The sequence below is a fragment of the Xenopus laevis genome, chromosome 6S, assembly GCF_017654675.1.
Source record: "Xenopus laevis strain J_2021 chromosome 6S, Xenopus_laevis_v10.1, whole genome shotgun sequence".
In the NCBI taxonomy this organism is placed as follows: domain Eukaryota; kingdom Metazoa; phylum Chordata; class Amphibia; order Anura; family Pipidae; genus Xenopus; species Xenopus laevis.
Window position 1 is genome coordinate 44786615 of NC_054382.1, and position 27932 is coordinate 44814546.

General features: G+C 39.1%; 2 protein-coding genes across 6 annotated transcripts in view; one reads left to right on the forward strand and one right to left on the reverse strand.

Moving 5' to 3' along the window:
• Window positions 1-21488, reverse strand: part of pik3r4.S (phosphoinositide-3-kinase regulatory subunit 4 S homeolog) — a 40437-nt gene extending 18949 nt beyond the window's left edge. The window contains exons 1-9 of the mRNA XM_018269327.2: window positions 21149-21488; window positions 18421-19196; window positions 13403-13536; window positions 12329-12911; window positions 9560-9694; window positions 8867-9088; window positions 6429-6602; window positions 4295-4440; window positions 2485-2688 (exon numbers count right to left, since the gene is read on the reverse strand). Coding sequence (XP_018124816.1) covers window positions 2485-2688; window positions 4295-4440; window positions 6429-6602; window positions 8867-9088; window positions 9560-9694; window positions 12329-12911; window positions 13403-13536; window positions 18421-19150 — 2328 coding nt within the window. The 5' untranslated portion in view covers window positions 19151-19196; window positions 21149-21488. The remainder of the gene's footprint in view (window positions 1-2484; window positions 2689-4294; window positions 4441-6428; window positions 6603-8866; window positions 9089-9559; window positions 9695-12328; window positions 12912-13402; window positions 13537-18420; window positions 19197-21148) is intronic.
• Window positions 21489-21592: 104 nt separating this feature from the next.
• The window catches only part of atp2c1.L (ATPase, Ca++ transporting, type 2C, member 1 L homeolog), a 70395-nt gene continuing 64055 nt past the window's right edge, over window positions 21593-27932 (forward strand). Inside the window, exons 1-2 of one of the 5 annotated variants that reach the window (XM_041567544.1) lie at window positions 21593-21775; window positions 25308-25521. In XM_041567544.1, the coding sequence (XP_041423478.1) occupies window positions 25384-25521 (138 nt within the window). In that variant the 5' untranslated portion in view covers window positions 21593-21775; window positions 25308-25383. Of the gene's footprint in view, window positions 21776-25307; window positions 25522-25665; window positions 25784-27932 lie in introns of those variants that run through there. The other 4 variants (XM_018269328.2, XM_041567545.1, XM_018269330.2 and 1 more) reach the window with 4 other exon arrangements.

The window sequence follows — 27932 nt, forward strand, 5'->3', positions numbered from 1 at the left end:
GGACCCAGGCATCTACGAAGGAGTGAGACCAGACCTGCCGAAAAGAGAGGAGACGCCCTCCCACCCTCTCGATTCGGGAGGTGGTCAAACCTTCAGGAAGAGGATGCTTTGTCGGCAGAAGGTTTCTGAGTCTGTCTGCCAGCGGACCAGGCAGGTCTCTTCCACTTTCCCCTAAAGGAAGGGGCGCTCCTTTCTGTGGTTGGAGTCTTAGCTTGTTTGGAGCGAAAGGAACGAAATCGAGAGAAACGGCGATTTGCCGACTGCTGCTTAGGCTTGTTCTGTGGAAGGAGGGTACTTTTGCCCCCTGTAGCCTGGCTGATGATTTTATCTAGCTCAGTGCCAAATAGAACCTTGCCTGCGAAGGGAATAGAGACAAGTGACTTCTTGGATGTCAAGTCCGCCGACCAATGTTTGAGCCAGAGGAAACGTCTGGCCGCTATGGAAGTGGCGGAAGCCCTGGCAATCATCTTCGCCGAGTCCAAGGATGCCTGGCAGAGGAACTGGGAAGCCTCCTTGAGTTGTTCCGCCAGCTGTAAAATAGAAGCTTGGTCAGAACCATCTATAACAGCCTGACAGAGCTGATCGGCCCAGACCTCTGAAGCGCGACTGACCCAAGCGGTAGCGAAGGTCGGTCTGAGGGCTGCACCTGAGGCGAAAAATATGGATTTGCAGAATCCCTCCAGCCTCTTGTCAATAGGATCCTTGAATCCAGCCGCGTCGGGAACTGGAATGGTGGTGGACTTGGCTAGACGGGAGATAGGTGGATCGACTGTAGGAGAGAGGCACCAAAGATCAGTGTCGTCCTTGGGAAAAGGATAGAGAAGGGCGAAGCGACGGGAAAGATTGATTTTGCGTTCTGGAGAGGCCCACTCATCCTTGACTACAGAAAAAAGTTGGTCATGTGAAGGGAACAACTTAGCCGTCTTTTTCTGTCTCTTAAAGAGATCAGTGGAAGGATCGGCTGAGACAGGTGGAGACACGTTAAGAGTCTCGAGAACAGACTCAATCAAGCTGTCTATGTCTGAGATGGCTGGAGGAATCTCAGGTTCCCGATGGGAATCCTCGTCAGAGTCCCTGTCAGAAATTTGGCCATCCTCTGCCAGTTCCGACTCCTCGTCGGAGTTCGGAAGTAAGACTGTGTCAGAGACCTTACGTTTCCCGGATATCCCAGAGGGAGGTTGGGAAGCCAGCTGGGCAAGGAACTTGTCTAAAGACTCGGGGAGCCGTGCAAGTCCCTGAAGGGAAGAAATAGAATCCGCTAAATTTTTAGCCCACGGAGGTTCAGGTACTGCAGCCGATGCGCCGTGGCTGTCCGTGGAAGCCGGGGCATGGGAAGGCTGCGAACATGCTGTACATGTAGGCTCAGGGTGACCCAGAGGAAGTCTGGAGCGACAATTGGAACATGCTAGAAAGGAGACCTTAGGCACGGAAGGAACCTTGGCAGTAGATTGCGTAGAACGCAGCTTAGGACCCTCCCTGGTGGGATCTGCCATAGTCCCGAAGTATGTGTATGGAATACAAAAATATATATATATATATATATATATATATATATATATATATATATATATATATATATATATATATATATATATATATATATATATATATATATATATATATATAATATATATATATATATACCTAACTAGAAAAGGTAGCCCAAGGGTCTAATTAGGTAAGGTATGATACAGGCCTGAAAGAGGGTGTCAGCCGTCCTTGTGAGATGCAGCCTGAACGCTGAAAATCTGTGCCTGTAAGGACTCTGCCTCTGGAAGAGGAAGTTAGCCTGCCAATGCCTGTGTAGGAGGATGGAGCCCTGTGCGGTCTGGAGAGCCTGTGGCAGACTGGTGATCCAGGAGAGGCGCTGCAAGACTGCGCCCAGCAAAAGGAAAAACGGCGCGAAGAGAAGGAAGTGCGCGCGCGTGCGCGCGCATGCGCGATGACGTCACCTGTGAGCGGCGCGAAGCCGCAAAAAATGCCTCTGGAAGGAAATCTGCCGCTCCGCTCCCTGGGTAAGGGAGTAGCGTGGTCGGAGCCAAAAGTGGAGAACCACTACTGGGTTGGGGGTGCGGAAGAGCGGAGCCAGCCGCTGGCACCCCAACCAGGAGAACTGAGCCGCAGCTCCTGTCTCACGGTGCACAAGGGCTCAGGGGACAGAGCAGTAGCTCCTGCCCCATCAACAAAATGCCCTGAATCAACCGGGGCTGAACCGGAATTCCTGCCCGGGAATTACCTAAAAGGAGTGTCCATGAGGACACTAAAAAAACTGGGGTGTGACAGCCTCCTGGTGGGGGTGTGGCCTGCTGGGATAGGCGGGCTGGCCCCAGGGAGGGCTGTCAAAGTTCTTGTTTTTAGTGTCCTTTCCTCCCGGAAGGTGAAGTTAACCCACCAGTGCCTGTGTCCCCCTGAGATGAGAGAGTAATATGTATTGCTTTATGTAAATTAGAGTAAGGACTACAATAAAAGCTTTCAATGCTATACCTGTGACAAAAGTTTCTTTAAGAGCTGAGTTATTGCTGGATCTTCAGGAGGAGGGCATTCTGGGAGAGAGCCATTCCTTTTCTTTTGACGCATTTGAAGATGTCTGAAGAGGCTTGCAATATCTTTGGATCTTAAGGCATAGTCAAATATGGAGCGGCTGACTGGTTCCTTTAACACACTGAGAAGGACAATTTCCTTATCAATCTATCAATTAAAAAAGAAGTAAGTAAGTTGTAGTTCCTAATTTAAACAAAAGTAAAACAAAAAAGACTGGCAACACTAGTAGTGATGGGCGAATTTGGGGCGTTTCGAAAATTTCCTGTGAAATGGCAAAAAATTTGTGAACGGCGCCAGTGTCTCGTTTTTGACGGCGACAACCGTTTTTGACGCCGCATCCATTTTTTTGATGCCGGCACAAATGCGCTGGCGAAAATGCGCCGGCGTCCATTTTTTTTTGAGACCGGCGAATTTTAGAGTCGGTTTCGTGAATTTATTCGCCAGCGGCGAATCACAGGAATTCTGTGCAAATTCGCCCATCACTAAACACTAGTTATATCCGGATTGCTGAACTGTGGCCAAACTAATCACAGTCGGGCCAACATTGCCAAAAACAGTCATATTAGACAATGGTCCTTTCAACCAATTTATGTTATCATAAAAAATAGCATACCTTCAATTATTTGTCTGATAAAGTCTACCGTTTGGCATTTCTGTTGTTTTGGACAAAACAAAACGCTACTAGGGTCTGACAAAACTGCCTATAGGTGATCAGTTATTTATTTATATAGAGCCAGCATATTTCGCAGCGCTGTAGCTTAACATTTTTTCCACAACAATCACTTTCATCTTTTATGGGTTTATTAAATGCCTTAAAGGAGAACTGGACTTTAAAATTGTATATTGCTAGAAACGCCTTAGAACTTAGAGCACAAGTCTAAAGGTTCATCTTTATAACAGTAATGATCCAGGCCTTCAAAGTTGTCACAGGAGCTCACATCTTGGAGCGTTAGTGACACTGCACATGGTCAGGGTCCTCTGGACAGATGCTTAAAAACTAAGCTTAGGGTTTAGGCAAATAATAAGCTGAAATTGAGGTTACACTAGCTGTCATGTAATGTGAATCTGAAATACTGATCAAGATTGTTTTTATTCTATATACTGTATATTGTGAATTGGTCCCTAAGTTGATGTAAATGACAACAGCATAGAGGACTGCTGTTAATCATCAGAAAGGACAGAGAGCTACTGGGGGAATATTTAAAGGAAGATATCTTCACTGTGAAAGGTCTGTGGTGGCCTTGATCTGGTACAGAACCCCACAAAAATGTGCAGCATTTGTACCCATCTTTGTTAAACTTTAGTTCTCATTTAAAAGCCATTAAAATTAAAAAGAAAATGCTGATTTAATTCAATCTGAAGGTCATGCAGCATTTATCAGAAGACCCCCATATTAAAATGTCCATGGGCTTGTTCTGTGCATGCCTCAATGTGTGTCTGTCCATTCACAATTTCATTTAGACAGTTACAGCAGCTACTCCTGCCCAAGAGCATCTGAAAATGCTGCCCCATGCTAACCACTTAAAAAGTAGAAAATATTTTTTTTAATTAGAAGTGCTAACTTTCTATACATTTGTTTTAGTCCTGCATTAGTGTCCCCATACTTGTGCATTATTTTTTTTTATTTTTAAATAAAGAGAAGTTTTATTGAAATAACTGATTTTAAGGGTTTCAGTAGAAATTGTGGCTTGTTTCTAAGCTTCCAAACAAAAACTGCCATGCTATTGCACGAGGCTATAAAATAGGAACATACCTGTATAATTGGCTGAGTAATAAAGGGATGAAGGTAAGGCATCAGCTTACAGTATACGTCAGCTATATTAAGCTGCTGAGCTACTGTAGTAATAAATCCCACAGCTCCATAACGAATCCACAGGTTTGGGTGGCACAGAAACGGTGCTAAAAAACATCAGAAACGTGTATATGATTACGTCTTCGTTTCCAAAAGCTGTTGTTACCGTAACATAAAAAGTGAGAACAATTTCATTTAGAGAAAAAGTAAACCTGTTTTTTTACAGTTAAACAAATGACCTCACCACCCTCATACAACACACCTGGGTCATTCCTACCTTTAGATTGTAAGCTCTTGCTATTAGGGCCTATTAATTTTTTTAATCTGTTACCACTTTGTTAAATTATTGCAAGACCCCTTTATGTCATAAAGTAATGTAAACCTCTGCGTAACTTGCTGGAGCAATATAAATAAATGTTGATTATTATCTTTCTCCTCTTCCTCACCTGGCAGCTACAATACAACTTTTCTGCTTCTCATTCCAATGTCAACCCTGCCCATTCTCAGTTATCTTCCCAGGAATTCTCTTGCTGACTGGTTGCTCAATTGGAGAAGCCTTTAATGTGCATGTCCAATTAACTTGCAATTAGAGTAGGTCTCAATAGACATATAAAAATTTTTTTAACCTAAAAGGATAGAAGAGATGAGTTCTGTGCCGTGTGCTTTTTAGGGGCTTTGAAGCTGCCTTGAGGGTAAAAAGGAAAGGGGGAACCTTTCTGCATTTATGCAAGAAAGTTGGCAAATGACAAATTATAGATGTCTTATGTAGATGTAGTGCTTGTAGCTAGCGATGAGCGAAATATTTTAGTCAAGTTTCACCTCGAAAAAGCCTAGACTCTAATGGGTAAAAAAATTTGTTGCAGATCAAAAATTTGTTACGTTATTTGTCACACGCAAAAAAAATTTTTGTCGCCCATACACTCCAAAGATTTGGCGAATTTTTGGCGAAGTGAAGCGGGTCAGATTCGCCCATCAATAGTTGTAGCTACTTTTGTATATTTATGCATAACAAGATTTATATTGCTATTGAATAAAAAATAGAGCAACTATTTCTGTTGTAGACATTTTCTAAAAATAAATACAACTGTTGATTTATATTTTGGACCATAGCACATTTTTTTCCCAAAGGTATTATATGTGTAAAAGAGGAATATGTTGGAAATTGAATACTGGGCTGATTTATTGTAGCTCAAACTGGGGAATCCAGGGGGTGTAATTACTAAAGGGCAAAAGTTTCACCAGAAATCCCGTTCGCAGGGACATTGTCAATTTACTAACAGGCGTATATGACAATTCACTAACAAAAGAGACCATCAATAGCGTAGTTTCGTGCCCTATAGCAAAGGCAAATTTTCTCTCAGATGAATGATCGTTATTTCCCAAATCCTGTATTCCGAAAAGTCATAAAAGTTATAAATAACACTCGCTTTTTTCATATTTTAAAGAGGGATTGCCTTCAAAAGTTCTAACTATTAAAGATTTTTGTGTTAACATTTTTTTTCTAACCATTTGAGGGGCATCCCACATTTGTTTTAGAGTGGGCTCATTTAGGTCATTAGAGGATGTCTTTTGTCTTTATTTTGCTTCCTTGGACATTTGTAATAATAAGTGGCCACTTCAAGCATTTGCACCAATATCTATAATAAAGACGTCTATACAACCTTTATGTACCCGCCCTATTCAAATTGACCTAAGCATAAGAATATTAACAAAGTTTTGCTAGGCAGAAGTGAACACTAGTAAAAGTTCACAATTAGCATAGTGGTATCGAATTTACGCCTGACGAAGTGGCGTGAAGTGAGGCAGAGCATTTGCTGTCGAAAATTCTTCCAATCAGGATAGCGTCAAATCGGCATGTTTATTACAGCTGACAGAATGTTTTTGAGCAGTTGAGCATCAGCAGCATCACAGTGTATTAACGCCTATCCCAACTGTTCATTTTTTCGACAATTCTTTTCCAAATGAAACAAACTGTTCAAGGTACAGAATACTATCTTTCACTTTTTAACAAGCAGTATGAATCAGTAGCGATTATAAAAAGTTTATGATGGTTAACAGAACAGCCACATAGTTGGGTTTTGTAATTCAAACATACCAATGTCAGAAGCAAATTCATAGATGTGTGGTTTCTGAAGAAGCCCAAGTTGACACATGCAAGTAAGGGCATTTAAAGCTTTAAAGATTACAAATTCCTCCACATCACTGAGGCCCTGCTGAAGGAGGGGTTTTAGGATTGAAGAGCTTTGCCACCCAACATATGCTGCAACACCTGCAAAAACAGGGAGGCCAGAATAAAAACCGTTGGAAGATTGCTGTGTAATTTAAATGTTGACAAATACAGTATAATGAACATCAACATGCAAAACCTAAACAAGAACAAAAGAATCAAAGGTTACCGTCATTTACTGAACACAGATACTTATATTTTCGAGCCTTTCACATGTAACAGTATTCAATAGATTTATGTTTGTATCTTAAAAGAAAGGACATTTTCACTTTTTACTTTTTTGTGGTAGGATTTCACAAAAGAACAAAATAAAACAGGTTAACAAAAAAGGAATTATTTATATGTTATTAATCATTAAAGTAGCTGTTTACCAAATAAGCAGATGTAACATTTCCCCTCTGAAGAAGGGGGTCACCAACCCCCTCCTCCACGTTGTAAATGCAGAGTTTGGCAGCAAGTAGGAAGCTTTAGTAAAGACAGCTAAAGCCTTACGGGGTACTATGCATGCCAAGGCCATATGTAAACTATTTGAATAAAAGCGTTCAGCAAAGCTGTGCTGTCATCATTAAAGTTTCTTAACATATAACTAGTAACAATCGGCTACAGAAAAATATTGCATTTTATGAAAATATACTTAAGAATGCATTATAAATCATATTGTATGTGTGTGTGTTTATTTTAATTATTGAACGTAAAACCATGATTATGATAAAACATAGCGCAGTTTTTAGAAATGAGAGATGTACTCTAAAATGTAGTATCATTACTTTGGGTTTTGTTTCTTTAAATGAGCCTCCAATCCCAATCCGGTGGTCCAGAGTTACCTCTGGCTCCCATTCTTTATCCATCTTACAATTCCAGTGCTGAAACTATCTATTTTCCAAATTGTGCTAAAAGTGCTGGTCTAAACCTCATAGGCTGCAGTACTTTTCACACTAAAGTCTAGCTTTACAATCACCTGCCATCCCCTGTATTAAGTGCAAAACTATAGCACAAAAACTACAAATGCAATTGTGCTACATGTAGCACTGGAGAAGACAGGATGAAAAAAATTGAGGTTATTGTGTTATAGGATGCACTTGCACAATACTTAGAAGGGAACTTTCTGTGCTAACTAAATTCTAAACATACACATTGCCTTTTGAGAGCTTCTACTAGCTTCAACAATGTCAACAACAATGAAAACCATTAAAGGAATTGTTCAGTATAAAAATACAAACTGGGTAAATAGATAGGCTGTGCAAAATAAAAAATGTTTTTAATAAAGTTAGTTAAACTAAAATGTATAAAAGCTGGAGTAACTGGATGATAACAGAACAGAATTCTACTTCCTTTTCAGCTCTCTTGCTTTTCACGGATTGGTTACCAGGCAGTAACCCATCAGTGAGTTGAGGGGGGGCACATGGGTCATAACCGTTTGATATTGAATCTGAGTTGAATGCTGAGGATCAATTGCAAATTCACTAAACAGTTATGTACCATGTGGCCCCCCTTAAAGTTGCCGAGTCACTCAGAGTTGGAGAGCTGAAAAGCAGCCTTTATACATTACAATTTTGCCTAACTAACTATATTAAAAAAATATATATATTTTGCAAAGCCTATCTATTTACCCAGTTTTTATTTTTACGCTGAACTGTTCCTTTAAAGGAGAATTCAACCCCGACGTTAAAAATAACTCCCTCCAGTGTTACCCCGGCAAATGCCCCTAACGTTTTATTTACCCCTCAGTGTAGATTCAGACATCGGAGTTCATGGACGCCGTCTTCTTCTCTTCAGAAATCTTCGGAATGAGGCCGGCGTGGCATCGCATGCGCAGTTGGAGCAATTTTCTGCTTCGTGACGACTGCGCATGCACGGAAAATCACGAAAATTGCTGAAGTGCCGGTCTGAAGATTACCGAAGCGGCTGACAATGTTGCCCATGAACTCTGATGCCTGAATCTGCACCGAGGGGTAAGTAAAATGTTAGGGGCATTTGCCTGGTGTAACACTTAAACGTTAGGGGCATTTGCCGGGGTAACACTTAGGCTGAGGGTAGGTTTGAATTCTCCTTTAACTATTGTTCCAAAACTGCCATTATCACCTGACAATGTGCCAGGAAGAGACCTGTATGTTATTGGCATTTCCAGTGTTGCTACAAGTAGAGGCAATGAAAACTATTTATGTGCTAAGGTAACAACAGTCATCTATTGCCTAAAAAATTATTCTCTCTCCTGTACATCTGCAGAGCTAATAAAAAATGACACATTTAAAAATGGAAATTTGGGCATCACAGTAGCCCTTTAAATTGGGAAATGCATTACTTACCAACAATACTGTCAAAAAATGCCCCACGGAGATGCCAATCATTCTTGTCATTTAAGAATGTGATCATGTGGGAGAGAAGGACATCATTGGCCTTTTGCCGACCAAAGAAAACACATAGCCTTGTTATGCCGTTCTCCATTAAGGTTTGCTTCACAACGTTCTCTGGATCACTTAGAAGCGTCACTACTTTTTGTTGGACCATCTCATGCAAGGCCTGCAACTCTGTACAAAACATCCAACAAAATGAAAACCTGTCAGCTTTAAAGGCTTGTAAAACAATTTCTGTAAATCCATCTTAACAATGAGTCCACCCAGCACATCATACAAATTAAGTTTTCAGTTACTGTACAATAAAAATTCCCTTAAGATTGCACACTTTTACCACAAAATATATGGTAACACCAAATGACTCACTAGAAACTTGATGTTTGCATATTTCTCTAAGGTAGTGCAGGTAGAAGGTTGAGCAGAGAATGCAAGTATGAGGTTTAACTGCACAAAATGCACAGCTCAGGAACTGGCCTAATAAGAAAGAACCCACAAAAAAAGCATAGCAAGCAAAAAGCAGCAGAGAGCAATGTGCAGTAAGAAAAAAGAAGTTAAATACAGAAGCATGGTATAGGAAGGTGCTGGGCAACACAGCTGAAATATATGAAACAAAAAATTTGTGTTTCAGAGTAAAAGAGTTATTACCTGTGTCATAGCTCTCGCTTGGATGCGACACCTCATCCAGTTCTTCACTGCTAGTATCATTTTCCATGTTCAGGTTTTTTAGCTGCACCAACTCCAGAAACCTCAAAGCAGTTTCTGCAAGCAATGCAATGTTCTCTTTTCATAGGCATGCATGCAAAAGAAAAGGAAAGACATCATTATCATCATCATGGGAAGCACTTAAGTGTGTACTCCGTGGCATCTTAATTCAACACGGGTCTAGACTTAAAAAACAAAGAGTACTTAAGATGAATGAACTTCTACAAAAAAATTCAGATCTTAGAAAGATCACATAAACAATTACTCTCAAACCAAGTGCTAAGTGACCTAACCAAGGCAAGACAAGAATTGTTATCTCTAACCCAGCAACAATGAAAGAGATTCATTGAGAGTTGCAGGGGTAAATTTTATGAAATGGGCACCAAATGTGGACGCTTTTTAGCTAAACAACTGAAGCAGGAACATGTTGCCATTTACATACCACATATATGAACAAACGGCACAAACAAACATCTGAGATTGCAGAGACTTTTAAATAATATTATGTCTCAGATGGCCTCTCGGTAGGCCTGTACAAATCCCTGGGGGAGGCCAACTCCTCAGTCATGCTGGATACTTATAACTCTATATCAGATCTCTCTTCCCCCTCCCTGCCAATCCTAGAGACTACTATCACACTCATATTGAAACCTGGGAAAGACCCAAACAATTATACTAGTTATAGACCTATGTCACTTTTAAAATGTTAACACCAAGCTTTACGCAAAAATGCTAGATAACATGATCAAACCACTTCTAAACCACCTGATTCATTAACAACAGACTGCTTTCAGTACCACAGGCACAAAATATTGAGCCAGATTGAGCAAGGTCTAATACAGCACCCAATAACAACATGACCAGGGTTGAAAATATCTGACTGACCTAGCAAACAATCACTCCCTTTACTCATACACTCAACACTTCCAATATGGGACAAAATAATAACAACTTACTGCTATCCCTTAAACCTGGGACCAATGACCCAGCCCCCAGTTGGGAACCCTTCCTTCCCCCCAGGAATCTTTAGCAAGGGGTTCCCTCTCAAATGTAAACAGGAAAACTAAACCTTTGTACAAGAACATCTACTGGAATAACCCCACTTAGCACCCTGGTAGGTGAACAGGCTAACTACTTTCCCTATAAATGTATGAATCATCAAATAGTACACTCACACTGAAAAAAACCTGCTTTTTGCCCAAACACATGTTGGCGATGCAAGTTTCAAATAGGAGATATGCTCCATATTTGATGTAATTGCTCCCTGATACAGCTGTACTGGGTAGCAATCCTAAGACACACTTGGCAAGTAATAGCCATGGACCTTCCACTTGACCCTGCTTTTGCACTCTTATCTATAGCACCTCCCACTTTACCATTACTAAAAGAAGCATTGGATCTACATCCCGGATCTACCAGTAGACCTTTAGCTGGTGATCAGTAGATCTCAAGACAGTGTCAACAAACGGCTTGTCTAAATCACATTCCTGTTTAATGCTTTTCATTCAGATATTTATTATGTTAAGGTTACCTAAGAAATAGTTGTTTGTTAAATATAGCAATATACATTTTTTAGTAATATTTTCCATAGAACAGAATGCTAATAATGCTTTTATGGATTTCATAGTATGATAACATCACTAACAGTATATCCCGCATAATTAAAGTATGGAGACTCCAAGATATTGGAAAGTGATTCTAACACCACCCATTTGAGATTGGGTCACAGAATTCAATTCTATTATTATGTGTATGAAAAAACGATCCTACTCTAATACTCAAGACACCTACGTGCACACATGGTCAGAATACAAAAATATTATACTTCAGAATACAAAAATATGATACTTACGATACCTGACAGTTCATAAATGTAAAGTTGAAATGACTCCTATTATCCTCAGGTAGGTTGTGATAACTTTATACTAACTTCTCATTTGGTATCTCTCTCCCGCTAATTCTGACATGAAGCATTTAGAAAAGTGTTCAATCCATAACTGCCTCCCCTTTTTTGATTTACCTTAGCCTGTATTTTGCTTGTGTTTATAATTCAACGATTTCACGGTACACACTAAAGGGAAACTTTCCATCTTGAATTCTCTGCTGTGACATTACTTACCTTATGTTGCCATTAATCACATATATTGTTTATGATTTTACTTTGTATATATGTGTAAACTATGCAAATTGAAAATAAAGAATATATTTGAAAAAAAATATGCTCAGCAGGCTTCGCTAATCAAATTCATAATTAATTTGCTTTTTTTAGTTTAAAACCTATTAAGCATTTTTAAACTGCTAATATAATGGACCACAGCATCACCTGCTGGTCAGTCTTTCAGACCATACCGTTGGAAATAAGTTTAAAAGTTTAAAAGGATGCTGCACTGTTTAGGAAAGGGATCACCTACCTCTCTCATATGTTTTAGAAGCAAAGCAACATTTGAAGAACTCTACGTTTTCCTTCTGAACATGTTCTCCCCAACAGTACAGTTGGATAACTGTTGGTAAAGACTTCATTATATTAGAAGTTTAAAAGCAGCTTAATCACTTTGAAACTAAACAAATTTTGTGTAATGGGCAAAAAAAAGTACTTAGAAGAGAACTGTGAGCCATTCTACAGTAATTTCTTTTTAAGGTTTACAGTTCCATTAATTACCACACAAGCTGTATTCCCTTAAATCATCCACCATCTGCCATACAAAACCTCACCTGCATAAGCCAGTCTGACTATTGTGGCTTCATCTTGAGCCAAATGTGCAATACCAGGTAAAATATACTCTGGGTAAATGTTGATGTCATTCCGAGGTACCTCCTTGACAAGAGCAAGAACCTTAGTCAGGGTTCTCACAGCTTCAGCCTTAACCCTGGGAACAGAATCATTGCAGAAATGAAGCAAGTATGGGGTTATTCGATCTAATAAAATTTCAACATTTAAACGTGGAGCTAGGTGAAGTATAAGCTCCAATGCAGCAAGTTTTGAGTCACAGTACTTCAAGGTTTGCAAGCAGGAGGTTATCACAGAAACAAGAATAAGCAACCCATTCTCCTTTATTTCTCCTTCCACTTTCTCACTCTGATCATCTCCACATAAGTTATGAATGATGTTTTCTAGATCCTTGCGGATAACAAGAATTCGTTCATCAGCAGAGTGAAATGTTTCTTTAGCAAACTGTGCCATATATGGCTGCAAAAAGGTGTAAAATATTTCCGGGAATGCATTCCCTCGCTGTTGTTTTAAGTAGTCCTCTGCCACCAGACGTTTCTCTGGTTCACGACAAATCATCTGAGTAACCTTTCAATTAACAAAAAAATGATTTTAGAAACTGAAATGCAATAAAACATGTCATTACATTGAGTCTATCAAGTGGTATACTTAAGCAATGCTGTGCTACTAGTTTACACAGTAATCGTTATTCTATGCATGGTCTGCCATTTTATCAAAAGTATATTCTTCTTTACAGTTCCTTTGTATTCGGTTAAATTAAGGGAAAGGTGAAAACATGTCACTCAGGAACTTGTTAGTCCACCATCTATTTCCTAAAAAGGACGAGAACCATTTTGAACTCTTGGTTATATTTCAGGGACCATTAAAGAACCTTACAATTTTTATAGCAATGCATGGCATCATTCCCGGGTAAATGTTAACAGTAACCAAATACTATAATACTAAAAGTAAGTTTTGCACTATATGTAATTTAACAGTAATACGGTACATTCAATAACAATAGATTATGCATAATTTGCCTGTTAAAAAAATTTAAATAATTAATGAGAAACATTTACCAGCTGTCTTATTGAGCTGTCTTCAATTTTGCCCATCACTTGATCTGGTGAAAATTGTCCTTTTTTGTATGCCAAGAGCTGGGAAAAGTCAAATAATGGCACTCCTTCTGTAAACAGTTCTGCTATTACACATCCTGAAAAAAGAATACATATATATATGTATGTTGAATAAATATAAAGTTTTCTATATTTCTATATGAATGCGAGCTAAAACATCATCGGATTTTCAAATAAGTTCTAAAAGTAGATGAAGAAAACCTAGTTAGTACAAAAACTATTATATGTGGACATGTGTTTTTTGGAAAAAATGATCCAATAAAATATCTCCGTCTGCAAAAGTATGTGAATCTTTAGGATTATCCTATAATTTGAACGTGAAATCAGAGTCTGGTGTTTTCAGTCAATGGGATATAGACAAATACAAGAGTCCTCTGCACTCAACCCATTATCGATATATATTTAAGACAGAGACATGTTGTGCATACTGCTACTGAAAAATGCCTACCCTTTAAACAAAACAGGGATTGTTTGTCCATATATTGCAATATATTTAAGCTGGCCAACTACATCATCATAAAGTCATCCCATATCTGGCCAGTCCTATGCTCAATTTTCATCTGATTTATTAAGAATTCTATTGCTTCATTATACATTTTACCAGTGGGATCACCTGACTGCTCACCACTAATTTTTAAAACCATTAGGCGTGGGTGCAATGAGGCTGTGACCACAAAATACATATAGTCAAATACAAGAGTCCTCTGCACTCAACCCATTATCAATATATTTAAGACAGAGACATTTTGTGCATACTACTACTGAAAAATGCCTTATTTAAGATGGCCAACTACGTCAAAGTCATCCCATATCTGGACAGTCCTATGCTAAATTTTCATCTGATTCATCCAAAGCAATAGAATTCTTAATGAATCAGATGAAAATTGAGCATAGGACTGGCCAGATATGGGATGACTTTGACGTAGTTGGCCAGCTTAAATATATTGCAATATATGGACAAACAATCCCTGTTTTGTTTTAAGAGTAAGGCATTTTTTCTCTGAATTTGGCAAAAAGGGAAGTTATGTCAGTGAACAGAGACTTGATATTTTAAAGAAGAGAGACGCTTGGTTGCCCAGTAATCGGACTATAGTAACAGACTGCGGAAGATCGCTCGAATAGAGGGCTAGACGGCAAGATGGAACGCAATTCGATGTGGAACGGAAGGGTAACCATAGTGATTGGCTTTTTAAGGAAAATATGCAACGCACACCCCCATGCCTCTGAGGAAGCTGATTGGATCAGTGAAACGCGTCAGGCAGTGGGGACAGAACGGTAGTTTGCAGGGAAGCAGCCACGAGGGAGAAGGGGAAGCCGGCTCTTCTACTCCTATCACGGATACAACTGGGCAACCTGCGCAAAACAGCCTTTTTTATGAAAAATAATAACACGTGGTGTCTAATTACAAAATTACTACACTATATATTTTCTGTTTTTCTCTTTTTCCTGATGTTTGTTGTACACCCTTACAAATGTATTGAAGGTATTCCCAAGGGCCAATATCTGCGTCTGAGGAGAATTTGCTCCTCAGATGAAGATTTTAAAGAAGAAGCGTACAAACTTTATCAGAGATTCAAGTCTCGTGGATATAAAACACGTTGTCTCCATAGGGCCTACCAACATGCTTTGTCCTTCAATAGAGAGGATTTACTGTACAAATCCCAGAGTTACACCACTGGGAAGGGCACACCCACAAATCATGATAAGACTAGACTTATCCTCACATATAGTGAAAGTGATAAGGAAGTCCGATCCATAATATTGGGATGTCTTGTCCAAAGATCCGGCTGTGGGAAAATTGGTCACCCCTCGTCCACTTTTTTGTTACTAGAGAAATACTAGCATAGGAGACATGATAACCCATAGTCACTTCCACAAATACTCAAAAGCAGCTTGCTGCAAAATGCCGGGAAGTTTTAGGTGCGGTGCTTGCGAGCAGTGTCACCTTATTAAAATATCAAATAATTTTGGACGGGATGGTTCAAAGTATAAAGTGTATCACTATACTTGCTGCACTACCACATACTTAGTGTATCTATTTACCTGCCACTGTGGCAGCATGTATGTAGGGAAAACGAAACGACCACTCAAAAGACGCATTTACGAACATATGCGAGACAAAGAATTGTAATTTATTGTCGGCCATAACAAAACACATTTTCTGTGTACATAATGGGAGTTATACTGGCTCTTATTTTCAGGGCATTGATCGCCTCCATGGTGACATAAGGGGCGGTGACCTTGACAATAAACTACTTCAATTGGAGACTACTTGGATATTCAGACTAAATGCATACAAATCAAGTTTTGGATTAAATGGGCAGTTGTAAATAAATAATAAAAGCATTTGTAAATAAATAAGCCTATGTTGGGAACATTTTGGGAATGCTTAAACCCTAGAGCCCTATATTATAATTTCATTTCATTTATAGTTTTATATGTTAGTTTATTTCATTTTTTGGTTTTTTATTTTTACCTTTTTTTTTGGTGCATTTATATTGCTTAGTATGAATCACTCATTCTTGAATGTGAAATTTTCCTATTGTGATTGTATTTCAATAGATAGCATTTGCTACATTTTGAAACTTTTTGTAACTTTATCACCATGCCTGATATGTTATGTAGCCATTGGGTTGCCTGGTATATTTTTTATACTACTCATTTGTCCCCTATTGAACGATTTTCTTCATAATGGATCTTATTAAGGAATCTCCCTCATTTGAATTGTGACAGTGCGGGACAATGGTGAAATAGCTGTCTGCCTAAAAAAACTTAAACTTGTGAATTTGTCACGGCACCCGGCAAAATCATGTGACCTATTCCTTATAAGGTATTCCTTCCGGTTTCGCAGCCTCTTGACAAAGCCACGATCAGCGAAAACGGCTGTCGAGATACAGCGTTGGGGAACTGAGGATCTACCTCCCACTAGCAACTGGAGGATTCGGGAGTGCATCTGCCTAAGAACCTGCATTGGTTGTACCAAATAGGAACGAAGGATTCCGGGAGCCCAAAGGGGAGACACTTACAGTCAGTAAACTTTAAAGCATTTTGGGACTGGAAATGGAGATATTTGGGGCTTTGATTGAGACACGATACTAGTTTCCATTGGGGCCACAGCGACTCCTGAGTCGCAAATACAGCTATTGAACTATAAACTGCAACTAAGGGCTTATTTATCTGACTGAACGCCCAGGCAGCATTATATCAATCTACATGCTATCTCCAAGTATTACAGCCCCATATCGATCAGACCATACTATTAAAGGAGAAGGAAAGGTTAAAACTAAGTAAGCCTTATCAGAAAGGTCCATCCAAATATACCAGTAAACCCCCAAAGTAATGCTGCTCTGAGTCCCCTGTCAAAAGAAACACTCCATTTCTTTCCTTCTATTGTGTACACATGGGCTTCTGTATCAGACTTCCTGCCTTCATCTTAACCCTCATTGCCCTGGGCAAGAGCATGCTCAGTTTGCTCCTCTTCCCCCTCCCCTCCCTTCTCTGCTGTAATCTGAGCCCAGAGCAGGGAGAGACTCAGGCAGGAAGTGATGTCACACCACATTAATACTGCAGCTCCTATACTAAACAAACAGAGAGCTTCTAGAGCTTTTTACTCAGGTATGGTAAAACATTCTACAGAATAAATATAGCATTCTAGCTTGCACTATTGCAGCTAATCTATTGGCAATAAAATGCCTCCGTAGCTTTCCTTCTCCTTTAAGGCATATGGGCTGACATCTCAGAGAGAATATCCCCCTCAAAACCACTGATTAGTGGAAATATAACTACTCCGGATAATCCCTTAAAACCATCATTGAACTGGCACAACACTATCCTTACTATTTGGATTTTCATCCTTTTCCTTATAAACTGCAAATATAGAGCCATCCACAGTGGCATAAATCAGCTAATTATCTTCAGTTTGCTCATCCTTGACTTTCATCATATTACTGCATACATCTTTCAGGTGTGATTCTTTTGAATCGCTAAATGAGCACACTCCTAGTGGAGAGGGATCCCTCATTTCCATTGCAGCGCTGTTTGTTTTAAATGTTTTTAACCAGTTCATGGCATGGTGGTAAATAAATATTGCCTTTTATCTTTATCTACAGAGTTAAGTTGTAATTCATCATTATTGTACTGGTGGACTAGATAATTGGAGGTGAAGTCCCTTTCTTTTAATAAATAATTATATTCTCAATATAGATGTGGACACTCCATTTGCTTAGTTCACCAATTATCTAGCCTGAATATATCCTGCTAAAATCATTTGAAATCTACAATAAAAACTGTGTGTTCAGGATTATATTTAAGTTGACAGTTTCTCACCTTCCTTAGCTACCAGTTTTAAGGGTAAAGGAAAACTATACCCCCAAAATGAATACCTAAGCAATATTATTATTATGAAAATGGTTTACTTACATGAAGCAGGGTTTTACATATGAGCTGTTTTATGCAATATATTTTTAGAGACCTACATTGTTCGGGTGCTATAGTTTTCTTTTAACCTGTAAGTATGGCCATGCTTTTTCTTCATTATTATAAAAAAAAACCCCATTATATATATATATATATATATATATATATATATATATATATATATATATATATATATATATACACACACACTTCTGGGCATGGACTTCTTCAGGTGGGCATATATAGGAAAGTTGCATCAACACTGAACTTCTAAAATCTGGTTCAACAGATTAAAATGAAGCCATGATACTGTGATGATCAATTTGCCAACTTCCCTTAGGTTCACAGTGTAACGCAACCCCTCCACACCTAGTTCCATTGTTAAGTTATGGATTTTGAGAGATGAAGTTCCTCCAAGTTTTCCATAGTGGGAGGGGCTGGAAAACAAGGAGAGGCTTCACATTCCAGAATCCATCACAATGGTCATTTTATGGGGGGTATGGAACTCATGCCTGCAAACAGACACAACGATGATCAAGGAATACCTGCAGAAAAGATGTCCATTGCACGTTTAAGATCCCCTCTTGTCCGTTGGTTGTTATTAGTCAAGTCAACCAGTGGAGTAGATGGGTCCTTGATGGACTCAAGTTCTGTGGAAAATGTGCTTCCATCAACAAACCTCTCTGGGGCAATGTAACAGGTTCTCCTACGAGAAGTGTCGAAGAAATAATTGAAATCTGCTGGGTTGTCTTCTGGAAGATATGTCGGTTTGAAACTTGCAAAATCTGTAAGAAGAACCCAGTTCCAACTGGTCACCATCACATTTTCTGTTTTAATATCCCCATGGCGCACACCAGACTTGTGTGCCTGATCCACAGCAGTAAGTATCTGAAAGGCAATCCACCGCTTCTCAATGTTGTTCAAAAAAGGACGGGTACTGATCCTGTCATAGAGGTTGTCCCTAACAAATTGCCTGAATAATAAGGCTGCTTTTTCATTTAAGGTAAACTTCTGAAAGGGAAGGCAATTCTGTGAAGAACACAGACGAATCTTCAGTTCTTCTAGTTCCTGCTTATAGTTTGTGAGTGGCAGGGATGGATCTTGAATGGCAAATACCTTAACCACTACCAGACCTTCCCTGTGCTTGGCCCGTGCAACTTTAAAAAAACGAGTACTTCCAAGGCTCTTGTCATATTCAAAGTCATGAATATCTGAAAAATAGCTATCTACAGACAGGATCTGTGATGGAGCAATTCCGGCTAACTGGTTTCCCATGATTGTTTCTGTCTTATTTCAACAGTGCCAGAATAAACTATGATTTCTAAAGAGATACAAAAAAAACCAAAAAAAAAAACACAGATTAACATTTGCTGATTTAAACATTTCAGAAAATTCGATTTTTATACTCACATATAACTAGTATAATGTGCATAGTTTCAGTCAAAACAGTTTGGTTTTAATCTGGTCTAATGGTTCAGCTTGCAGGAAAGGTCATTTTACTATGCTTGTTAAAAGCTTTCAGATTGAGTGTGTTAAAGGAACAGTTCAGTGTGAAAATAAAAACTGTAAATAGATAGGCCGTACAAAATAAAAAATGTTTCTAATATAGTTAGGCAAAAATGTAATATATAAAGGTTGGTGTGACTTGATGTCTAACATAATAGCCAGTAATGTAGAAAGAACCTCACGGCACACAGGTCTGCATGAAGTTTTCAGTGATTTAATGAAGCGGAGTGCACTGCAATGTTTCGGGGTCACCCCCTTTGTCAAGCAACCCAGAAACGTTGCAGTGCACTCCGCTTCATTAAATCACTGAAAACTTCATGCAGACCTGTGTGCCGTGAGGTTCTTTCTACATTACTGCTTTGGGGGGTTGCCGAGTCTCCACCCACGTGCACCAGGCACATCTTCACTTACCTACAAGGTGGGTGTGCTAATCCACACTTCATCGCCCGGATTAACATAATAGCCAGTCCACACAGAATTAGAGTGCTCACCTGAACGTAATTACCCTCTCGGGTGCCGGGTGCTAAACAGTCCACAGGACCTCCTGCTCAAGGTCCAAATAACTCGAACATCCAAAGAAAACTGTAGCACACCGATCAAACTTGATAAAGGGCCCTGCGTGGCCCGAAACGTTGCCAAACTTTATGTCTGCCGTGAGCCAATAAAAACACTTTTCTTCACAAGACAAGTTTGATCGGTGTGCTACAGTTTTCTTTGGATAACATAATAGCCAGAACACTACTTTCTGCTTTGCAGCTCTCTAACTCTGAGTTAGTCAGTGACTTGAAGGGGGGCCACATGGGACATAACTGTTCAGTGAGTTTGCAATTGATCCTCAGCATTCAGCTCAGATTCAAAAGCAACAGATATGACCAATGTGGCACTGCCTGGTAACCAATCAGTGGAAACCAAGGGAGTTGAAAAGCTGGAAGTTATTTTGGTTATTATTTTAGACATCCAGTCTCTCCATCATTTATACATTACATTTTTGCCTAACTAACTATATTAGAAACATTTTTTATTTTGCACAGCCTCTTTACCCAGTTTTTATTTTTACACTGAATAATTCCTTTAACGTCAAAAGATACTGGCGAGCATAAATTACAACTCTACTTACTAGTGATAATGAAGTTTTCATTTAAAAACAAAAACTTGGGCTGAAACCTGAGGGTCTGACCCACTTTTGGGAACTCCTTCCCACCTTGCGCCGGTATCCTAGTGTCTTTAATGAAATACTAGTATATTATTGTCAATCCTCTCCACTGAGATCATTTCTACTGTTGATGGGGTGTGTGCCAGTATAAGGTTAATACCCCTGTGCCTACTCCAGCCCCTCAGGTGGGAAATACAGACCCCCTAACAACTCTCTATGTTATCTCAGTCCTCCTAGCCACAAGACTTCTAACAGTGCTGGAGGGTAAGGCAGTGTTATAGCTTTAGCAACATATCTGCACATTCCACTCTGCTTATCACCAGGAAGCCACCCCCTAGTTTCCTATGATTATGACACTCTGAACGCATGACTGCCTCTGAAAACCCCCTGCGCTAGCCCAATTCCCTTCCCCAATACAGCAGAGCTCTCCCTCCCTAACTCTCCACACATAAAGCTGCTTCCTGCTTTTATCCGCTGTCCTATAACCTCTTGAGGTACCCACGTCCCACAGAAGTCAGCTCCAGTGAAGGCTGACATAACAATCACACAGGAAGAGAACCAGTCAGAGTTCGCCCTCATATTACAGTAAGTTCCTGGCGAAAGCCTCAGCGTACCACATCATGCTGCTGCTGCGGCGGCTTGTAATTCCGTGTCAGCGAAACCCCGGCTTCAAATGTCAAAATCTCTGCAACGAGAAAAAAAAACACAACAACCCAAAACGCATGCGCAAAAATGATTTGCCGCTTCCGGTAACACCCACTCCGACGCAGTCTTTACTCTCACAGTGAGGATGGTAAAGTTTTTAGACTTCACCAACTCTTCTGTCAAATGACAAACTTTGACGGACCAGACCTATCGAGAAATAGAACTTCACTCCCAGGAGTGAACAAAATAAATAAATACAATGTAGTTGCGTAAGGAGTGTTTTCCCTGAACAAAAATGGCCTCCGCTAAAGAGGCGGAAATCGCTAAATACTGATTACAATGGCTAGCCATCGTTCACACCAAAGCCAATAAATGGCTTGACAGACACAACGTAATGACCCCGCCCTTCTTCCGTTTTAGCTCCAGCCCAGTTTCGAGGAACTAGCCAATCCCCTGTGGAGCCACGCCCCCGGCTCGAACGCTTGCACTTCACTTCCTTTCAGTGCTGTTGTCCGAAGCTCACAGTAGCTCGTCGGGATATGACTCGGTCAGCTGTTCGTGGCTTTAAAGCCGGCTAGGTAAGAGTCAACACGACGGTGAGACAAACAGTTGTGGTTTGTTTTCCCTTCTGTCCTCTTAGCGTCTCTCTCTAATGTGTCTTATCTTGACATTATTCTTGTTTACAGGATTAGGGATGTTACATTATACGTGTTATTTTATATCCCCATGAAAACAACGCCTGCCTTTCTGTTTAGGGAACCCCAGCCATTTTTTTTCCCTTGAGCAACATTCAGACGTAAAGGAGTCGGAGAGCAACATCAAGCATGAAAATGTTCCTTGGGGTATCAAATAAGGGCTGTGATTGGCTATCTGCTAGCCCCTATTTGGACAGGCAGCCTATAGGAGGCTCATTTTGGTAGTACACTTGGTTTTTATGCAACCAAAACTTGCTTAGAACTAAAAAATAAGCACCTGCTTTGAGGCTGAGGAGCAACATCCAAGATGTCAGAGAGCACTGGTTGGGGAGAACTGGTTTAGTTTATAAAACAGGGGATTATTAATCTTGTCAGGAGTCTTGTGGGACCCTATACTTATAACTGGTTCTCCGAACAGGATTTCAGTCTTAGCCCATGTAGGATAGCTTAGGTGCTGTTGCTTTATGTGCCCAGTATCCACTGATGGGTGCACTTCACTGACTATGTACAAGCATACAACTGCTCCTGTCTCACAACTGAATTAATGACTTGGCTTTTAAAAATGATCTCTGCTAATTCTAAGTAGTGTTGCCATCTGGTTTATATTCTACTATGTCAGTCTATAACATGTTGCCTGATTGCCATTAGGATAGCAGAGGCAGTATGTCCAACAAAAGTATAAACCCTTATTATAGAGGAAGTAAATCCTAAAACCATCAATGTGTGTTTAGGAGGCTATAGGTTACCAAATTGTGGAGTGTTCCCTTTTCAGGCAGCACAAAGCAATGCCTTGTTTGCCTACCTAAATCGGCAGGTGTGCTAAAAAAAAGACTGCATACTTATTTGGCATCTTAACATATATATTCCTAGAAGCCAAACTTAAAGGTCAGTCAGTCTAAATTGTTCCCTGAACACTTTATTTTATACACTAAATAACATATTGGCAATTGATAATTCACTCATAATTATAATAATTTGCTGTCCTTTATAATTATTGAGTTATATAAGCGACTGTTTTTTGTAGATCTGTAACTGCCTAACCAACTTTGGAACCACACAGGGGGTTAAACCCAAAATGGGTCGAAATTTCTGTTTTTATATTTAGCAATGATCGTAATACATCTTAGTACAACTGTGAATTATTTTTAGGGCATGCCTGACCTAGTTTCTTGACCTGCCTCTTTCACGACTGTCCTTTAAGCCCCTGTCCACCCCAAATTGGTGTTCCATTTAATTTATAATGCTAATGTCCAACTACACAGTCTGTTACTTCCTGCTTTGGGCATCTATAGTTAATTTAAATATATCTCATTGTTTTCAGGTTATTCCATGATTGTAGCGATTCAAGTAACTGGGGGCAAGTTCACTCATTTTTGTGCTGCATGGAAAAGTCACTGAACGTTCATAAATCTCCTGCTGTTACAGTATGACAGTGTTCTCATTCTTTGTATATTTGGAGCTAGGTAGTTATACTGTCCACTGTGTCTTGTTACTTGATAATACTTTGTATCAATGCACTGGTACAGGAAAGGCATGTCAGAGAGGGGAGTTATGTTATAGTGACTTTTCAATGTAAAATTAGCAGCAGCAAAATTGTGTAATTATCAACAGTCGCTTACCTTTGTGGACAACTGAATTTTCCACATGCTTGTCACATGCACCTTTGATACCCTAAAAACAAAGAACATAAGGTGACTTTTGTGGAAAGTGACTTAAGACAGTAATAGGCAATGCTCTATTTGTGGAGCAGGATAAAAAATTTGTTGAAAAAATTTCTGGAGTGATATTGGCAATTGGCTTGTGTTTTAAATATTATTTCTTTAAAGGATGATGAATGGTATTTATGACAAATACAAGTTGTATAAACTATACTAGCCCACATGCACTGCAGCGTAACATTTCTACAAAGGTGTCCAATTTTGCTTTATCATGCAGTTTTTTGACAGTCTTCTCTCTCTTTATTATCTTTATTGAGAAATTACAAATTTGCATGCTTCTAATGTTGGTGGTAACAGGGTGGCACCAAACGAAATAAGGGGTCCAATTTCATGCTCTTCATATTCTTGAACCATGGCATTTGCTCTTCAGATTAAAGCAAGAAGCAACAAGCTTCCATGACCATGTGTAGTATTTTGTGCTGCTTTGTGTTGTAGATAAGGTGTATACTTGAAATAGACTCTGCTGAAACCGAATGCCTTGAGACAAAGAAGGATTGGTGGACTGGGTGAAGTTTTCACTTACTATGTGGGTTGTTCTGTGTGCTGCTGTTTTCTGTACACATAGTGGTGTATTTGGATATCTAGTACAGCTTTGTGAATTTTTTCTGTAATTGCTACTTGCAAGAGATCATAGCTACTCTGAATAAATGATGTATCCCTGATGATTACAAAAACCACACGCCATGTAAAGAAGTATGGTTTGCAGCTTTGGCAAATCACAAAATAGTAGGGATGCACCGAATCCACAAATTTAGTATTCAGCCGAATCCAAAACCCTTTGTTAAAGATTCAGCCGAATAGCGAATGAATCCAAACCCTAATTTGCATATAAAAATTAGAGTTAGGAAGGGTTCAAGAGAACTGTGCGCTTAGCACGTGGTTAATCATTTTTTTAATTCCTCCCTTGAGTGACAAAATGTTACATGATTTTAAAGATTTGGATTTAGGTTGGCCAAGCACTGGGATTCAGCCGAATCCCAAACTGAATCCTGGATTCGGTGCATCGCTACAAAAAAGTAACTGTAAAAATGTTCAGTAATTCATCTTATTAATTGAAGGAATTGTACTGTGTTCTGAGGTTGCCTTTTCTAAAGCTAGACACAATGTAATGCAACTTTGTTTTTACTGTGTACAATTTAGTATAGGTTTAATGGGGTGGTTCACATTTGAGGTAACTTTTAGTATATAATAGGATGTCAAATTCCTAGCTACTTTGCAATTTATATGCTATACTTTTTGAGTTCTTTACTTTTTCTTCTGATCCTTTCCAGCTTTCAAACAGGGGTCACTGACCCCATCTAAAAACAAACGCTCTGTAAGACTACAGATTTATTGTTATTGCTACTTTATATTACTCTTCTTTCTATTCAGGCCCTCTCCTATTCATATTTCAGTCTCTTGTTCAAATCAGTGAATGGTTGCTAGGGAAATTGCAAACTGGAGAGCTTATGAATAAAAAGCTAAATAAATAAATAACACAGATAATAAAAAAAAAAGAAAGCCAATTGCAAAGTGTCTCTGAATATCACTACATTATACTAAAAGTTAATTTAAAGGTGAACAACCCCTTTAATGTTTAGGAGAACTTTTGTTATATACCTATATGTTTATTTTAATGATTTGTAAAACAGTACTTTGTAATGCTCTTTATTTTAGTTGATAGATGATGCCAAAGAGTTTCTCTGTTGTACTTACAGTTGGTTCTCTTTAATTAGGAGTTTGCCAAGCTGCTTTCTGTCCACTCGGCAGCATTTGGGGGCACACCCCGCGTCACTAGTAACTGAGGAGGCTATGACATCTACAGTGGATCCTGAAGCAGTTACATCTTCAGAGAGGTGTATTACTTCTGTGTGGAAGTCAAGTAACGAGGGAACCACTGGTAGAGCAAGTAGTGGAAGTGCACAGCCTGACAGCAGTTTAGCTGTCAAGGTAAGATATCTGCCCAGGATAAGTGGGAAAGGGTGATCCTATTAAAGGATGACTGAAGACTGACAAATGCATTTACTAGTTGTATAAAGTATACTGCTTATCATTCTGATGCATTCAAAGTTGCCCCTCCCTTATTCCTATCAGCCTCACATTTGAAACTGCACAGCGGCTTTGGATTTCTGGGTGTGGATAATGGTTTGAGGAGCAATATCTGTCCGAACATAAAGAGGCACGTTTATCAAAGGTTGAATTTCGAATTCATGTGAGTTTTTAAAAACTCCCCTAAATGCTCAATCGAAATTTGATTCTAATTTAAAAAACTTGAGTGTCAGGAAGGCTGCAAACAACTTAAAATTGATCCCTATGATCTATCTATGCCGTCAAATATTTGTTGACTAGAAACCAAGTGGCTACACAAGCCAATAATTTAGGTGTAGAGACACCACCACACAGTAGACTCATGCAGTGGAAAAACTACTGAAACATTTGTTGTAGCATCTTAGTACAGGTATGGGATCTGGAAACCCATTATACAGAAAGTTCCAAATTATGGAAATGCCTCCCATAGACTCCATTATAACAAATTAATCCAAATTTTAAAAAATGATTTCCTTTTTCTCTATAGTAATAAAACAGAAGCTTGTACTTGATCCCAACTAATATATAATTAATCCTTATAGGAAGCAAAACCAGCCTATTGGGTTTATTTCAAGTTTACTTGATTTTCTAGTAGACTTAGGGCACGAAGATCCAAATTATGGAAAGATCCATTATCCGGAAAACCCCAGGTCCCGAGCATTCTGGATAACAGGTCCCATACCTGTATATCAAATAGAAAACTTTTAATCTGATTAAAAACATTTACAAGAACTGTGATTAAATAGTTACATTTTTGCTAATCTGAATTCCCTGATGGATTAAACCGTAGAAAACTCTATTTAATGGTATGTATTTAGCAAGAAATATGTACAAATATTGTGCAGCAGTTTGCTACACAGCTCCGACATACAATTGAAAAGACTACTGTATCCATTCAGTGTCCATCTGAATTAATAATTATTAGTCCATTACCATCTTTGGTTTGGTTTTAAAGATATACCAGTTGTTTTAAGACCATTTTAGAAGCCATGCAGTGACTTCTGTCCAGGCATGTGGGAGGCACAGTAGCCTTAAAGGAACAGTTCAGTGTGAAAATAAAAACTGTGTAAATAGATAGGCTGTGCAAAATAAAAAATGTTTCTAATATAGTTAGTTAGCCAAAAATGTAATATATAAAGGCTGGAATGAACAGATGTCTAATAAAACAGCCAGAATCCAACTTCCTGCTTTTCAGCTCTACAACTCTGAGTTAGTCAGCGACTTGAAGGAGGGCCACATGGTACATTTCTGTTCAGTGAGTTTGTATTGATCCTCAGCATTCAGCTCAGATTCAAAAGCAACAGATATGACCCATGTGGCCCCTCCTCAAGTCTCTGATTGGTTACTGCCTGGTAGCCAGAGTAACCAGTCAGTGTAAACCAAGAGAGCTGAAAAGCAGGAAGTAGTGTTCTGACTGACATGTTATACATCAAATCACTCCAGCCTTTATACATTACATTTTTGGCTAACTAACTATTTTAGAAACATGTTTTATTTTGCACAGCCTATCTATTTATCCAGTTTTTATTTTTACACTGAACAATTCCTTTAACAGATTTTACATTCTTCAGCAGTTTTGCACAGAGTTCTGTCTGTCATAACTTCTGCCATAGGCTTTGTACTGTATACTATGAGCAAAGACACAGTCTACTGCTTTCTTAACAGAGTGTTGGGGCTTTTGGTTCGTAAAAGGGTGGTTCGCCTTTTTGTTTACTGTTATAGAATGGACAATTCTGAGCAATAGGTCTTCATTGTTTATTTTGTATAGTTTTTGAATTATCTTCCTTCTTCTTCTGGCTCTTTCCAGCTTTCAAATGGGGGTCACTGACACCCCATTTGGCAAACTGGAGAGCTGCTGAATAAAAGCTAAATAACTCCTAAATATTTAAAAACAATTGCAAATGGTCTCATAATATTTCTCTCTGCATCATACTAAAAGTTAACTCAAAGGTGGACAATCCTTTTAAAGTGCTGGATAGCTTTCTATAGAGTTTCTTATAGGTAATTCTCATTTTTAATGAAGCATTTTAGTGTTGATACAGAGTGCCTTAGCTTATCTTCAATTTCCTGTCTGCTTGCAGAAGACTACTCTATTTATGGAACATATTGCACTTTGATTATAATTTCATAACTGAACATCGAGTCCGGCTAGTTTGCATTTAGTGCACTGCAAATACTTATACTAATCTCTATTGTACCCAACAATAGTTATTGCATGTTTCTTATATTCATGTTGTCAAGGTGAGGGGTTGGTGGATCTGTTTACTAAAGCT